Here is a 14089-nt window from a genome sequence, read left to right as displayed (position 1 = left end):
TATGTTCATATTCCAAATGTTCAAAAAAAAAAATTGGCTCCCTTCTTAAAACTTTGTTATACTAAAAATTGGAAACGTTACCATTTTTATAGCCTACCTAAAACGCTTGTACATTGTATTCTTCAATAATAATAATAATAATAATAATAATAAAATCTAATGAAATGATTACGCATGATATTAATGAACCTTAACTGTTTTTTAACGTTAGGCTAGTTTAGATTAACAAAAAAAATAACAACTGTTGGTTTTGGCTAAATGGACGTTAAAATCTTGTACTTATGTATCTATAACTCGTTTGTCTCATCCAATGCTTTTTATTATCACTCCTATTTTCGTATTACGTAATGATGAAGTGACTTGGCGTGCCTCGCGCTCAGTGTTGATGCATGACGTCACGGCATGCTCTCGGCGCCCCTCCTCTCGCGTTCCTCTCTGTGTTGTTTCCGCATAATTAGAAGGAATCTCCGCCCAACCCGATTCCAGCTTGGCTGCGTTGTTTGGGGACAGTCCGAAGATGGCGACGGCCCAGCTGTATTGCGTCTGCCGGCAGCCGTACGATGTGAGCCGGTTTATGATAGAATGCGATATTTGTAAGGACTGGTTTCACGGCAGGTAAGGAATTCAACCGTTTCTTTGTCATATGTTGTGTCGGAAAAGCAAAAAGGATACCCGCATATGAAATCCTATGGCACTTCGGATGTCAGTAAGCCGTGCGTTGAGCTCGAGACGATTTCACGCGCTGCTTTGTCAATATTTCCAGGCGTTAATCGCACCTTTTGCCACTTTCATAATATAAACGCTCGAGTTGCCCCTCTGTTAATTCTTTCCTAGCTTCGTTATTGTTTTGCCGTAACATTTGACTGTTTTTCCATGGCTTCTCCAAAAAAATCCAGTGATCTGAGCAGCGAAAATGGGTTCACGTAGGGTTTTCTCAGTAGCTTTGTGGCTAGGGTTGCAGAGCATCAGCTGACATGAACCGCTTATGTAGTTTTGTGTCTTATAAGGAAATAATGACAGCATTGACATGGATGTTGAAGTGCACGTGAGATTGTGGGGTGTCAGACGTCAAGTGAAGGTTTATTAATATTGTACATTTAACTGCAGTTGGGTGCTGTACACGTCAAAAATCAAACTATTAGAATGTAATATAAGATGAGATAAATAAAAAAGCATTAAAATAACAATAATAGTAATAACGACAAAAGAAAACCGTTAGAAAAGGAATGGCTGTGGATTTGAACTAAAACATGATCGATGTGGTGCTGAAACTTGCTTTCGAGTGAACTCGTGCATGATGTTTTCCTTAAGACTTGATTAAGATATTTTTTTTTATGCTTCAAATATCATAAACCGTACTTAGTTGCTATCATGCAGTTGTTAACAGAAAATAAAACGAGAATTTTAAAGAGTTTTAGACCGTTTGAAATTCACTTTCACCATAATATTGGCCGAACAACATCTGGATATTTTGATAACTTGGGTTTGCTTTATCTTTTATGCAGCCTATATTGCAACTTTTATTGCTTTTCGCTCGTAAATTAAATGTATTTGACATCCAGGTTATTTCTTTGTTGGGTTTTCTGCAGCAGTCAGTCTGTGAAGCGTGAAGAAACGTGGGGGGTTTCGATGAAAAGTTACACGGGGAATGGGGGGGGGGGGGGGTAACTAAACAAAGACGTGTGGTTGAGTTTACGACTTAAGACCTTGCCTATTTCTCTCGTTAAGTGCCTTAAATGTGCATTACAGATTGCTTGGAAAGTAGCTTCTAATTTTGGGGTTTGCTCGGTTTAATGGCAGTATTACACGCAAAAGGGAAAGACGCGTTTGTAAAGGAGCGCAGCCCCTAAGGTTTCTGTGATTGTTTGGTCTTTTTGATTGACAGCATGGGTCGGGTATTTAAATACCCCAGTTTTACAAATATGGGCATATGGTTCCGCCTCTTAAAGGGACAGGTACCGTTTGACGTGTGCAGCGTAGAGCTGAAGCTATGTGTGAAACGCTCAGGGTGAACTGTAAATATTGCCGGAAGTCGTGCAAGGGCATTGTGCTGCTTGTTTATAAGTGTGATATAGCTGGCTGGTACATTTGTTTTTAGTTATCTTGTAAATCTTTATAGTTTACACATTTACAGTATCTGTAAAAAGTTTGGAATAAATGCGATTTTTTTTTTTTTTTTTATGTTTTTGAAAGTCTCTTATGCTTTATTCATTTGAATAAAATTCAACAAAAATGCTAATATTGTGAAATACTATTACAATATAGAAGTTATTCTTATTTTGAGATATTTGTGATTTATTTCTGTGATGCAAAGCTGAATTTTACTACAGTTTTCAGTGTCACATGATCCTTCAGAAATCATTCTAATGCTGATTTTGTGCTCAAGAAACATTTCTTATTGTTATCAGTATTGAAAACAGTTTTTGCTGTATAATATTTTTGTGGAAAACGTGATGCATTGCCGTTCAGAAGTTTTGGGTCAGATAAGAAATTAAGAATTTAAAGAAATTAATACTTTTTTTTTTTAGCAAAGATGTATTAAATTGATCAAAAGTATTAGATAAAACATTTATAATGTGGCAAAAATACTGTTCTTTTGCACTTTCTATTCATCCAAAAAAAAAAAAAAAAGGAAAAAAGTGTATTGCGTTTCCACCCAAATATTAAGCAGCATAAATTATTTTCAACATTGATTGTAATAAGAACTATTAATTGAGCACCAATAATAATTGAACACCAAATTTAATAATGAATACCAAATCAGCATATTAGAATGATTTCTGAAGGATCATGTGACACTAAAGACTGGAGTGGTATATAATATATGCTGAAAATTCAGCTTTGCATCACAGAAAAAAAATTACATAATAAAATGAAATACAGTAAAATAAAACACTTATTTTACTTAATAATATATATGTCATATATAAACTACATCATATTCTTTCAGTTCATAATTGTAGAAAACACAATTTCCAATTAATTACATTTTTTTTATTATTATTATTATTTTAAAGTGAAGTTGGGCCGCATTTGTATTCCTAATGCATGACTGAATACAGGTCTGAATTCAGTTTCAAAATACCAGCGTTTCATAAACCCAAATTTTTTAACCTTATTATAGAATATAAATATTTACCACGGTTTTCAAGCATACTTGCATTATTAGGCCTGTGTGTTTAAATTGCATTTGATGTTTAATTTTGCCAAGGGGCTTCTGTGTCTCTGCATTACAACATTGTGGTGCCCACTGGCACAGTTGATAACGAGGGATAATCATATTTGTGGGATGCGTGGTTGATGTGTTTTGTTCTGTTACTCAAAGGTTCAATGTGTCACTGCTGCCTGCCACCAGTGGGATTAAGCTGTCTAGCCGGTCGCCCGGGCTTGGCTGTTATCTGGCTCTGTGCACAGCCTGGTTTGGGAGGCAGGAGCCGCTGGGGGCGAAGGCCTCAGAGAATTACGAAACTCCTGATATTCATGCATGATAGTGACAAGAGGCCCAAGCGTACAGTTTCAACCACACAAAAAAAAACTGCCCATACACGTCTTACCTACCAGGTGCAGGCCAGTTCTGCGAGATTTATAGTGACCTTGGAATGTTACCTAATGACTTGTTTAAATGGTTAGTTTATCCTCAGCAAATCCTCCTAAATCAGTTCTAAGGTCTGTGATTCAGCGCGTCTCTGTCTTTTGAATAATGTGTGTATTTGCATGCTTGATGCACGTGCGTGGGTGTGCTTGTGTGTTTGTAGGAGGGGAAAGATTGATGGAGGCCTCACTGCCCAGAGGCAAGTTCAAAGCCCCATTCATCAACGTCCCTCTGAGGCTGAAAACACTGAGGAGAGATAGATGACTTCTGTCTTGTCAGGCTAGGGTTTTAGTAGGATTGGCCCGGTCGAAAAGTCACCCCTGATCACGTGCTGCTTCAATTATAATAAAATAAAATCTGGTGGATTCTTATGCATTGCTTCAGAAAGAAAATTGTTTCTGATTCTTTAGATAAGGGACAAAACATGTTTTAGAAGTGGTTTTTTTTTTTTTTTTATTATTTAACTGATATATTTGTAGAAAATGTTCTCAGCTAATGAACCATGTTAGGGAACAGATTTTTCTGATTTTTTTTTTTTTTTTTCTAAAAATGTACATTTATTCACTTAGGAACTTAATTTGTGTCAGCTCCGTCAGACGCATTAAAAAACATGCTATTTTAATTTGATCCATCCAACAACAGTGTAAAGTCTTCAATTATGTAATAATGGTATTCAGTAAACAATAATGGTATTGTTATTATGAACAATCCAGTTCCTAAATTCCTTAATTCTCTAACCTTCTTTTTAATATTAAACATATATAACCAATGTTCTTAGGTAAATCAGACATGATATAATGTAGTTCAGTTGATGTTTTAATATTTTAACACAATGAATTGAAAAAAAAAAAGAAGACATTTCTTTCAAAATGAGCAAAAACCTTCACCTGACGGAGTTGACCAATAGTGACGGGGAGTTGACCAATAGTGACGGAGTTGACCAATAGTGACGGAGTTGACAAAGGTCCAGCTGGGGCCAAATATACAGTATATGTAAATAGAATCATGAAACAACATTAGAGGAATTCCCCATATGCAAAAGACACATTAAATCACATTATATAGACTTTTTGTGAGCACTTGTCAACCATCAGACATAAAACCTGTCGGAGTTCACGTCTGACGGAGTTGACAAAATTGAATTTTTTCCCACCTTAACCACATGTTGTACAGTGGCTCAATTACGTTTTATTTCCCAGTTGTAGCCGCCTTAATAAACATATAAAAAATGCCAACATTTATCCCACAACTATTTACAAAAACTATTACACCAGGATGACGGAGTTGACATGTTAAAGCTGTGACTGCAGGGACTTCAACAGTGTTCAATCAGTGTTCTATACAGTTACCAAGTAATAACATTTCTTACATGAATATAAATGCATGATTCTAAACTCGATATTGGTTTTCTGTAGTCTTCGGTAACAATGTTATTTGAGCCGTTTGTCAGATTGATTTTTCACAGACTGGTTATGATTAACAGCCTTAAGTTGGCAACCTATTGATTTCATGACCATTATCCACTTTATGAATAGACCGGATGATCTCACTGGTCATCTGTCACATTTGCCATAACTAGTAAGGGCTGTTATAGTATTTTAATGCATTGAAGAGTGAAAGTAGTCAGAGCTGTGGGACTGTCACCTCAAACCACAGATTTGTTTTCACTCGTCACAAAATACTAGATTCTCTTGACTATCACAAGACACTCCAATTTGATAATATTCATTCATTATGTGACATCATTGATTCAAAATGTACTTTATTATTTTACTATTTTATTTGTTTTGTTGTTGTAGTGAAATGATTAGTAATGATTGTGATGAATCATTACTAATCAACGAAAAACAAAAATCGGTTATGCATTTTAGATAATAGACAATTGAAAATAATTAATATAAAAAACAATACAGTACTGTTCAAAAGTTTGTTTTTGAAAAGTCTCTTATGCTCGCCAAGGCTGGATTTATTTGATCAGCAATACACTAAAAACTGTAATATTGTGAAATATTATTACAATGTAAAATAACTGTTTTCTATTTTAATATATTTTAAAATGTAATGTATTCTTGTGATGCATCATTACTCCAGTCTTCAGTGTCACATGATCCTTCAGAAATCATTCTGATTTGCTGCTCAAGAAACATTTCCCATTATAATCAATGTTGACTATTCTTTGAGTAGACAGTTCAAGAGAACAGCATTTATTTTAAAATAGAAATCTTTAGTAACATTATAAATGTTTTTAATGTCACTTTTGATCAATTTAATGTGTTCTTGCGGAATGAAAGCATTGATTTCTTTCCGAAAATGACCTTACTGACCCCAAACTTTTGAATGGTAGTGTATCTCTGGTTTAATCTGTAAGGCTCTATGCTATTTTTAAATGGCAGTTACACTCTTGTTTGTGTTTTGATCTCCAAACAAAGGTGAGAGTTTGCAGCACAGTTGCATCTGGAGGAAGTCCCCTGCCCTTGTTGGGGTAATGGTCTTGGCCAAGCGTGTGGGTTTGAAGCAGTAAAGCCTAGTTTCCTATGCTAAATGCAGTTTCCTGTGCTCATTACTCTCAGGGGCTCGCCTGCGTCTAAGACAGACAGTCGGTTTCTTCGCAAAGAGACATAGGAGAGGGGAAGGCTTTAGTTTATCTTTGTTTGCCCTCATTTTATGTTATGTTTCCTGCTGCTTCACTGTCTGTTGGCTGAGCTTTTTTTTTTTTTTTTTTTTTTTTGCACACAGTTTCCTCCCCGACTTCCCTCAGCCAGGCTTAATTTAGCAAATAAGTGCAGCCACACATCAAAACGGACCGTGTTCTCTGTGTTCTTTGCAGTGAAGATCTGCTTTGCTAACATAAAGGGTGTAGGTTCACCTCACAATCCTGCTCAGCCACTTTATCTTACTGTTCTATCATTATGCCCTGAAGCAAAGCACTTAACCCTAGTTTATTCCAGGGAGTCTTTGCAATTAGAGTGCTGTAGGTCACACAGGATAAAAAAAAAGTGTCTGCTAAATGACGAGTAACTCAAGCTTAGGGCTGATGGATGCAGGAGTTCATTGTCAGGTTCTGCTTTGGCATCCAACTAGGAAACCCTACACTTCCACCTCATAATTAGGGACCCTATAAATTAAAGTCAAGTCAATGAGCTAATTTTGACTTGTTTACCCAGGCCCATGTCATTCCAAACTTGTATGACCTTTTGTTTCTTTCGTAGAATGCAAAAAGAGATGTTTAGCAGAGTGTTCACGCTGCTCTTTTCCATACAATGAAAGTGAATGGTGACACGGGGTTATCAAGCCTGAAAAGCAGTCCATATGACTTGTGTGCGTGTGCTCCTGCTGAAACCCTAGTGTGTACTGAAGTTACATTTACCTTTGTACGGCAAATTTCCGCAGGCAAAATACATTCATCTCAATAGGAATCTGTGCAATCTGGAATTTCACATAAGCCGAAACATTATCCCATATAGATTTTGCATCGGATTCAAGTTAAACTTTGAACATGCAAATTCGCTGAATTTACTGATTAAAAAGCTACTTATTTTCAAAGTTACCTCTGAGTAAGCAGTGCTTAATGTTGATATTGATAAGAAGCATTAAGTGGAAAATTGGAATTAGAAAATTCTGAATAGCTAAATCATTTTGATACACACAGAAATATGACAAAATTCCTGGCTTGGTGAGTATTCGCTCAAAGACCGTCGGTTATTCCTTAAGAAACGCAAACCGTTGGACAGTAAGTCACATGCATAACAGTATATTGGATCCATACATTAGCTCTTAAAGTGAAAGCAGCCTAATATTCCTGCTGCCGTCTGTCTCATTAATGTTAATCAAACAACAAAAATCACACACTGCTCTTTAGTAGATTTAGTAGGATTAATGTTTTTTTTTTTTTTCTCTCCACAGGAATGCTATATTTGTTAATCTCTAAGTTGTTCCTAATCAGCTTTAAGAGAGGGAATTGAATATGTAGCACATGTTGCTTTCCAATAAATAAAGAGTTGTCAATTCATAATCTCTCTTTTTATATATATATATATATACTTAAAATACATTGTTTTTAAGAATAGCCCCAGTGGGTCTATTTGGAAACCTTTATTTATCATATAGAATTATTTATTTCGGTATCAACCAATACTGCTTCCAGTAATCGGCCCAAAAACCCTGATCGGAGCACCCTTACTTTTGATTCCCATCCCTAATTCCTTAGTAGCACAAATAAAGAACAGTTGTGATGGACATGTTACTTGAAATTCTCCACATTTTCATGCATGCTTTAGTCAGCAAGGAGGCCTCAGGCTCAAACCGTAGTACAAAGTGGGATTCTGAGAGCGTAATGGGATCTATGGCTTACATACTGTGAATTCTGCCTGTGAAGTTACCATCACCATGGAGACTCTTTTCATCTGCTTGCAGTCTAGGTGAACGATTGGTTAAGCCTTCAGGAGATCTCATTGGTTGTGTTGGGTTTATGCACTTACGATGGCTCCTTCAAAGGAGCCTTCAGGTATCTTCCAACGTTCTGCTACTAAATCCCTTGCTAGGATCTACATTAGACCTGACGAGGCACACGAAACCAGCCCTCACCCTTTATCTCAGGAACCATCAGAAATGTATTGCTCTGTCATTGGGGGGCCAATGGTTACTTCTCCAAAAACGTGCCGTAGAGAAAAATGGCCACATCCTCTTATTGTTTGCCTAGACTTATTCCATCTCCTGATCAAGCCTACATTTCCATTGAGTAATGACTATCTCCATTCAGGCTAAATGGCAGGTCATAAGAGGTCTGTTAGGAACGACTGTTGTCTGAACGTTCTTCAACCATGGAAGAGGTTCTCACCCTTCACAGTACTGAAAAAGCCACTTAATGTGCTCTCATGTCTTTTGAGGCCAAATCCCAACATCTTTTTAGGGCTTAAAGGCTCTTGCTTCCAGACACGGACAACCCAGATTTATGATATTGATGGAATGGAGCCCAGAGTCTTGTTTGTGGTGTTATTTCTCAAGTCAATAAGCTTTTAGTCAAAGGATCATCCAGTATGGCCATCTAGTACATTTTCTCAATGTTAATGTTAGTTTTGTTGTGACATGCGTCCTATTTAGACAAAGGATTTGGACAGATGCAGTGACATTCTGTTTCTTTTGAGGACCCCCCCCACCCCACTCCTCACAAAACAACATGCAATACCAGTGCAACAGCGTAAGCCTTGGCAATGAGCAAATGCAATAGCCTGGTAAGGTTTTAATGAATAAAATAGCACTGAAACAAACAAGTCCGTTACTGCGTCTCATACTTTAATGCTATTATCATATTTCACACTAAACCACCCACTGGAGGACGAAAAGTGCACGGTTTAGCAAGTCTCATGAGGTTTTGTGGAATTTGTTTGTGACGATGTTATGGTTGTTGGCTTGCTCATCTGTGTTAACAGGGAAACTCTAATAGTGGAACACAAAGCTGAATGATGGATTTATTCTCAGATATTTCCAAACCAAAATTAAAATAAAGGAAAAACGTATTGGCTTCATAGCAAGCTACCTTCTAATACCTCATATTTGCCTTGTCTACCTTCTAATACCTTCTCTTGCCTTGTCTGCCATGCCATCTTTGATTTATTTTTTTTGAGCTTGTTCTGCTGGTCTCCTTTTCAAATATGTTTCTATGTGGGTGTGTGCATTTTAGAAAATACATTTTAAATTTGGCAGTTTGATACACGATCCGAACAACTGATTCGAAACAAAAGATTTGTGAAGCTTCGAAGCAGTGTTTTGAAATCGACCATCATTAGATATTGTTTAAAAGTCATTATTTAGTTTTTTTGGCACACAAAAAGTATTCTTGTTGCTTTATAATATTAAGGTTGAACCACTGTAGTCACATGAACTGTTTTAAATATGTTTTTAGTACCTTTCTGGATCTTGAGAGATTCGGTGACATTGCTGGCAATAGAGATTTTGAAAAAAAATATCTTAATTTGTGTTCCGAAGATGAACGAAGGTCTTACAGGTGTGACATGAGCGTGAATAATAAATGACATTATTTTTATTTTTGGGTGAACTAACCCTTTAAAAAAACATAAACAATACCACATAATGTCATTCTCATTATTTTTAACTCATTTCAAAATGCTTTCAAGTAATCAATTACTTGACAGCAACACTCGATTATTTCCTAGCCATTATTTCATAATTTAACTCTCCATAGCAGAAACTTGCCAGTAATATTCCACTTCATATTTTCTTTGCCTGTTGCATCATGCTCTCTTTCTGCCTGAATCTTCTTGTTACGCTAGCAACCCACCAGTCTCTAGTGATGTAAGCTCTCTTGTGGCCTGGACTCATTCAGATTCAGAACTCAAGCAGTCTTTTTTTTTTCTCCCACCCAGTGATGTTCTTTTCACCCATCTTGCTTGGCAACAGATGATTGTTTTAGCATCAGTTATCATGGCTCAAAAAGTCCTGAGTCAAATATGTTTTTAGTGACACGGTGTTCTTCACCACAGATTATTCATATAGAGTAGGAGTCAACTTTTCTCTTAGATTTGAGGAGAGAGCCAGTGTGTCATCCAACAGTAGGTCAAGAACTGAGGCGGTGTGATGTAATGATCTCCATGAGTCACTTCCTGCATGTCCTTTTTGGTTGTCCCATCACAATCACAAGTGAGAGTCTGAAGGAAGCGGAGGGAGGGAAAGTTCTTGGCAGGCGTTTGCAGTAGCCGCTATAGCTCAGTTTGTTCTGGCTCCTTTTGCGGAAAAAACGCAGATGTTGACGTGGTACACTCACTTCCGATTGGCCCCTCATTACCATTTTATAAAACTGTTGACTAGTTCATTTTTGGATAATATGAATGGTTTACTCACCCTCATGCCAGTCAAAACCAAGCTGGTGAGCATCCCGTTCAGTTAATCCAAACGCTTTTGGTACTTGCATGTAATCAAGCGTGACAATATTATCCAGACGTGCAAATGGGATTTGATAGCTTTTTGTGCAGTGTAAACATTCTTCAAAATGTCTCCTTTTCTATTCCACAGAAAAAATAAGGTCCTACAGGTTTGAAATGACATGAGGGTGACTAAATGATGACAGATTTTTGGAAAAATAATTTTTTCATTAGTTTTTTCTATTTACTCAAGATTATATTGGAAGGTTTTATGAACCTATTTAGCTAAAGAAGTGGCAAATTTCACTTAAACAGTGCACATTTGCTTACATTCCCTAAAATAATGAACAAGGATACAATAAACACAAAGCCAAAATTATATTGTGCCAGAAGAGTAGAGTATTTCACAAATGAGTTTCCTGAACAACAGTCAGCTGACCCAAGTTCCTTCACCACTTTAAATTATACATAAACCATTTGGAACTAACTAAAAACCAAAAAAGCGCTGAAAACATGTTGTGTTTTAACAGGACTGTAATTTTGTTTTGTCTGGCAGCTAATAATGTGAACAAAATAATAAAAACCCAAATTTTCCCAGTAGGAAGGCTAATTTCAATCTTTTGATGTGGACACCGCCATTGCCACTCAAATGCCACTGTTTCCCACACTGGTTTCCAAAATAAACACACTCCCCTCCCCCGTTCACCTCATGTCTCGTGCCCTGGAGCCCAACCAAATGTAACCTCACATCTGGAGCTCTGGTTTAGCCGGGCCTGTCTGGGGGTTAAACATAATCGACCGTAGATGACCCATTCTGGAGTTACTCTTCGGTCACTGCAGAATCTGTTGAATCTTTGGAATTCATTGAGGTTGCTGATCGAGGCTACTAGGTTTGTTTGAAAAGCCATGGCGCACCTCATGCATATCGTTTATTATATTGCAGTGTCAGACTGCTTCCAGCTAGTGAAGCGTTCTCCACGTGAAGCCCTCATTGTTTGGAGCACTTCACTCTGGGTAACGTAACACTCAAACCAAGGAGTTAGCGAAATTGCTTTCTTTGGCAGCATCGAGCAAAACCTGAGCCAGAGAAGTGTGCAAGGCCTCATTACCTGCCTAGCTAATGAATCTCCACACAGTGCCAAGAGCTAGCTTGTCATATGACTTCCTGTGAAACAACATGCCTTTAAGCTAATTGGAGGGTGCGGCTGGAAGTGGAAAAATTAAGAAGTGGGGCAAAGGGGTCTTGAGCGATAAGGCGCTTGTTGGCAAAGCTGCTGAACACTTCAGATGGAACACTTCAGGGGAAATGTTTTAATAAGATCCTTCTGCAAGTGCGAGCCAGTTTCCATATTGTTGTATAGCAAGAGTGCCATACAAGATCCTGTCCTTCTTCCTCAAAGCAATTCCACTGACTAAAACTATTTTTTATGGGTTATCAGTGCTTGATTAGAAGTCATGAAAATTCAAGTCATGCAGCAGGTGGCAGTAGCTGATCAGAATGATCAGATGGCCAGACAGACCGACGAGTTCCGACGCCAATTAAACATGTTGAATCGGCCGGAAAAAAAGCAGATGAGGACCAACTTCAGCTGACGGTGTGGAACACACTGAGAAAACGAGCAAATACTGCCCAACGGCCGACCATCGGCTTGGTGTGTTCCTGCCTTAAGAGACAAAACATAAAATAAAAAAATCTCACTGTCCCCAAACTTTTGAAAAGTAGAGTGACACTACTGATACCACAATGATACCATTGTTTTCCTTATATATTGTTTTCTTGCATTTGCATGGCTGGAAGTATCTATTATGAGGAATTTCGTGCACACGTTAGGAGTAGTGAGTAGTGAACACACTCACAGCAAACCGTGGCACACACCCGGAGCAGTGGGCAGCCATTTTGCTGTGGCGCCCAGGAAGCGATTGGGGGTTAGGTACCTTGCTCAAGGGCACCTCAGTAGTTTCCTGTCAGTATTGAGAATCAAACCTGCAACCTTCGGGTTACCAGTCTGACTCTCTAACCATTATACCACGACTCGTTGCGCACATACAGTATCCCCAGAAAACAATATTGTGCGTTCAAAACATTCATTAATTTAAATTTGTTTTTTGCAGCTGTGTTGAGGTAGAAGAGCACCATGCTGTGGACATTGATGTTTACCACTGTCCCAACTGTGACGTCCACCACGGACCCTCTCTGAGTATGTATCCACTTTTTTGACGCTTAGACCCTGGTGGTTCACCTTTACCAGATTTTTCCTTTCTGTATTTGGAATATGTTACCAACCTAATTACCACAGGAACTGGTTTAAGAGGATGCTACCCATATATGGTCAGCTGAACCACTGTGATCAACAAGCAGTGGTGCACAACAGATGTTATGGCATTGTGGTAGTCTAGTAATGACTGCGGTATTGTTCCAAGGCCAGACGTATTGAATTCTCTTTGCCTTATTTTTACAGTGAAGAAGCGAAGTAACTGGCACAGACACGACTACACCGAGCCAGATGACGGCAGTAAGCCAGTGCAGGCTGGCACCTCTGTGTTTGTGCGGGAGCTGCAGTCCAGGACCTTCCCTAGGTATGTGTGCCAATTGTGGGAAACCCAACACCGTCGTGACAAAGCACTCCAGCGCTTGGTGCTGTCCATGATGCCACACGATACACATGGGCACAGCTCTTCACTGAAAACCAGTGGTCATTGTTGCAGTGGCCTGAAAAGTTTGATTGTAGATCAAGAAACCTTTAGTATATTTAAGATTTTCAGTGAATAACAACTTTTTTTTTTTTAATAACAAATTGTTTCAATCAGGTCTTTAATCAGTAATTCTCCTGTGTTTTAATCTGAAGTGGAGATGAGATCTTGCAGCCAATGCAGGGCGGTCAGGTCACCCAGCGGTATCTGGAAAGACATGGCTTCCGCTATCCCATCGTTGTATCCAAAATGGAAGGGCTTGGTCTCCGATTACCTCCACCAGAATTCTCCGTCAAGGATGTAGAACGCTACGTTGGTAAGAAGGGAGAGTGGAATGATTTGGTATCATCCTCTTCACCCTGTTTCTTCCACCTTTACCCATTGTGCTCCACTATATAGCCATTGAGCAGCAGCGCTTCAAGGGTTTAAATATTAATTCCATTAAGAGTTGTCTTCATGTAATGGAGTTGCATTACAGTCCAGCCACTGTGGAGATCAGATGTTAATCTTAGGTGAGTCAAATGGGTCTAGCCTTTTAGCAAACATTAATCAACCTATAATGAAATAAGAGTGTAGATAAAAGTGGTGTACCTTACACCAGCCTAGCAGGCCTCATCTCATTGAGAGTCTGTTCCTTATAGTCTCCAATTACACAGCCGCTATATCTTCCCCAGTGAGCTTTGTCTGTAAAGTTTAGGTTACAGCTCACTCCTACCTCTCACATTTGTGTATATTATTGTTATCATGATACACACAGCGATCAGCTGCTCCATTTGGGTCCTGGAGGGGTGCCTGTGACCCACTGGGAATGAAAGTGTGATTATATTACACTTACAGTGAGGTGACAAAATATTTGCTACTGCCACACCTTCTGGTGTCTGCGTGACCCATATTGGGCCACTGCTAATGTATTTAGCCCTTTAAGTTA

General features: G+C 38.4%; 1 protein-coding gene across 1 annotated transcript in view; it reads left to right on the top strand.

The window, feature by feature from the left end:
• The first annotated feature begins 379 nt into the window (after nt 1-379).
• The window catches only part of kdm7ab (lysine (K)-specific demethylase 7Ab), a 28883-nt gene continuing 15173 nt past the window's right edge, over nt 380-14089 (top strand). Inside the window, exons 1-4 of the mRNA XM_051884295.1 lie at nt 380-615; nt 12583-12668; nt 12930-13047; nt 13317-13477. Of these exons, the coding sequence (XP_051740255.1) occupies nt 518-615; nt 12583-12668; nt 12930-13047; nt 13317-13477 (463 nt within the window). The 5' untranslated portion in view covers nt 380-517. The remainder of the gene's footprint in view (nt 616-12582; nt 12669-12929; nt 13048-13316; nt 13478-14089) is intronic.

Source organism: Ctenopharyngodon idella, chromosome 24 (assembly GCF_019924925.1).
Source record: "Ctenopharyngodon idella isolate HZGC_01 chromosome 24, HZGC01, whole genome shotgun sequence".
Classification (NCBI taxonomy): Eukaryota; Metazoa; Chordata; class Actinopteri; order Cypriniformes; family Xenocyprididae; genus Ctenopharyngodon; species Ctenopharyngodon idella.
The sequence above is the reverse complement of the archived record's forward strand: the minus strand, read 5'-3'. Positions and strand labels throughout refer to the sequence as shown.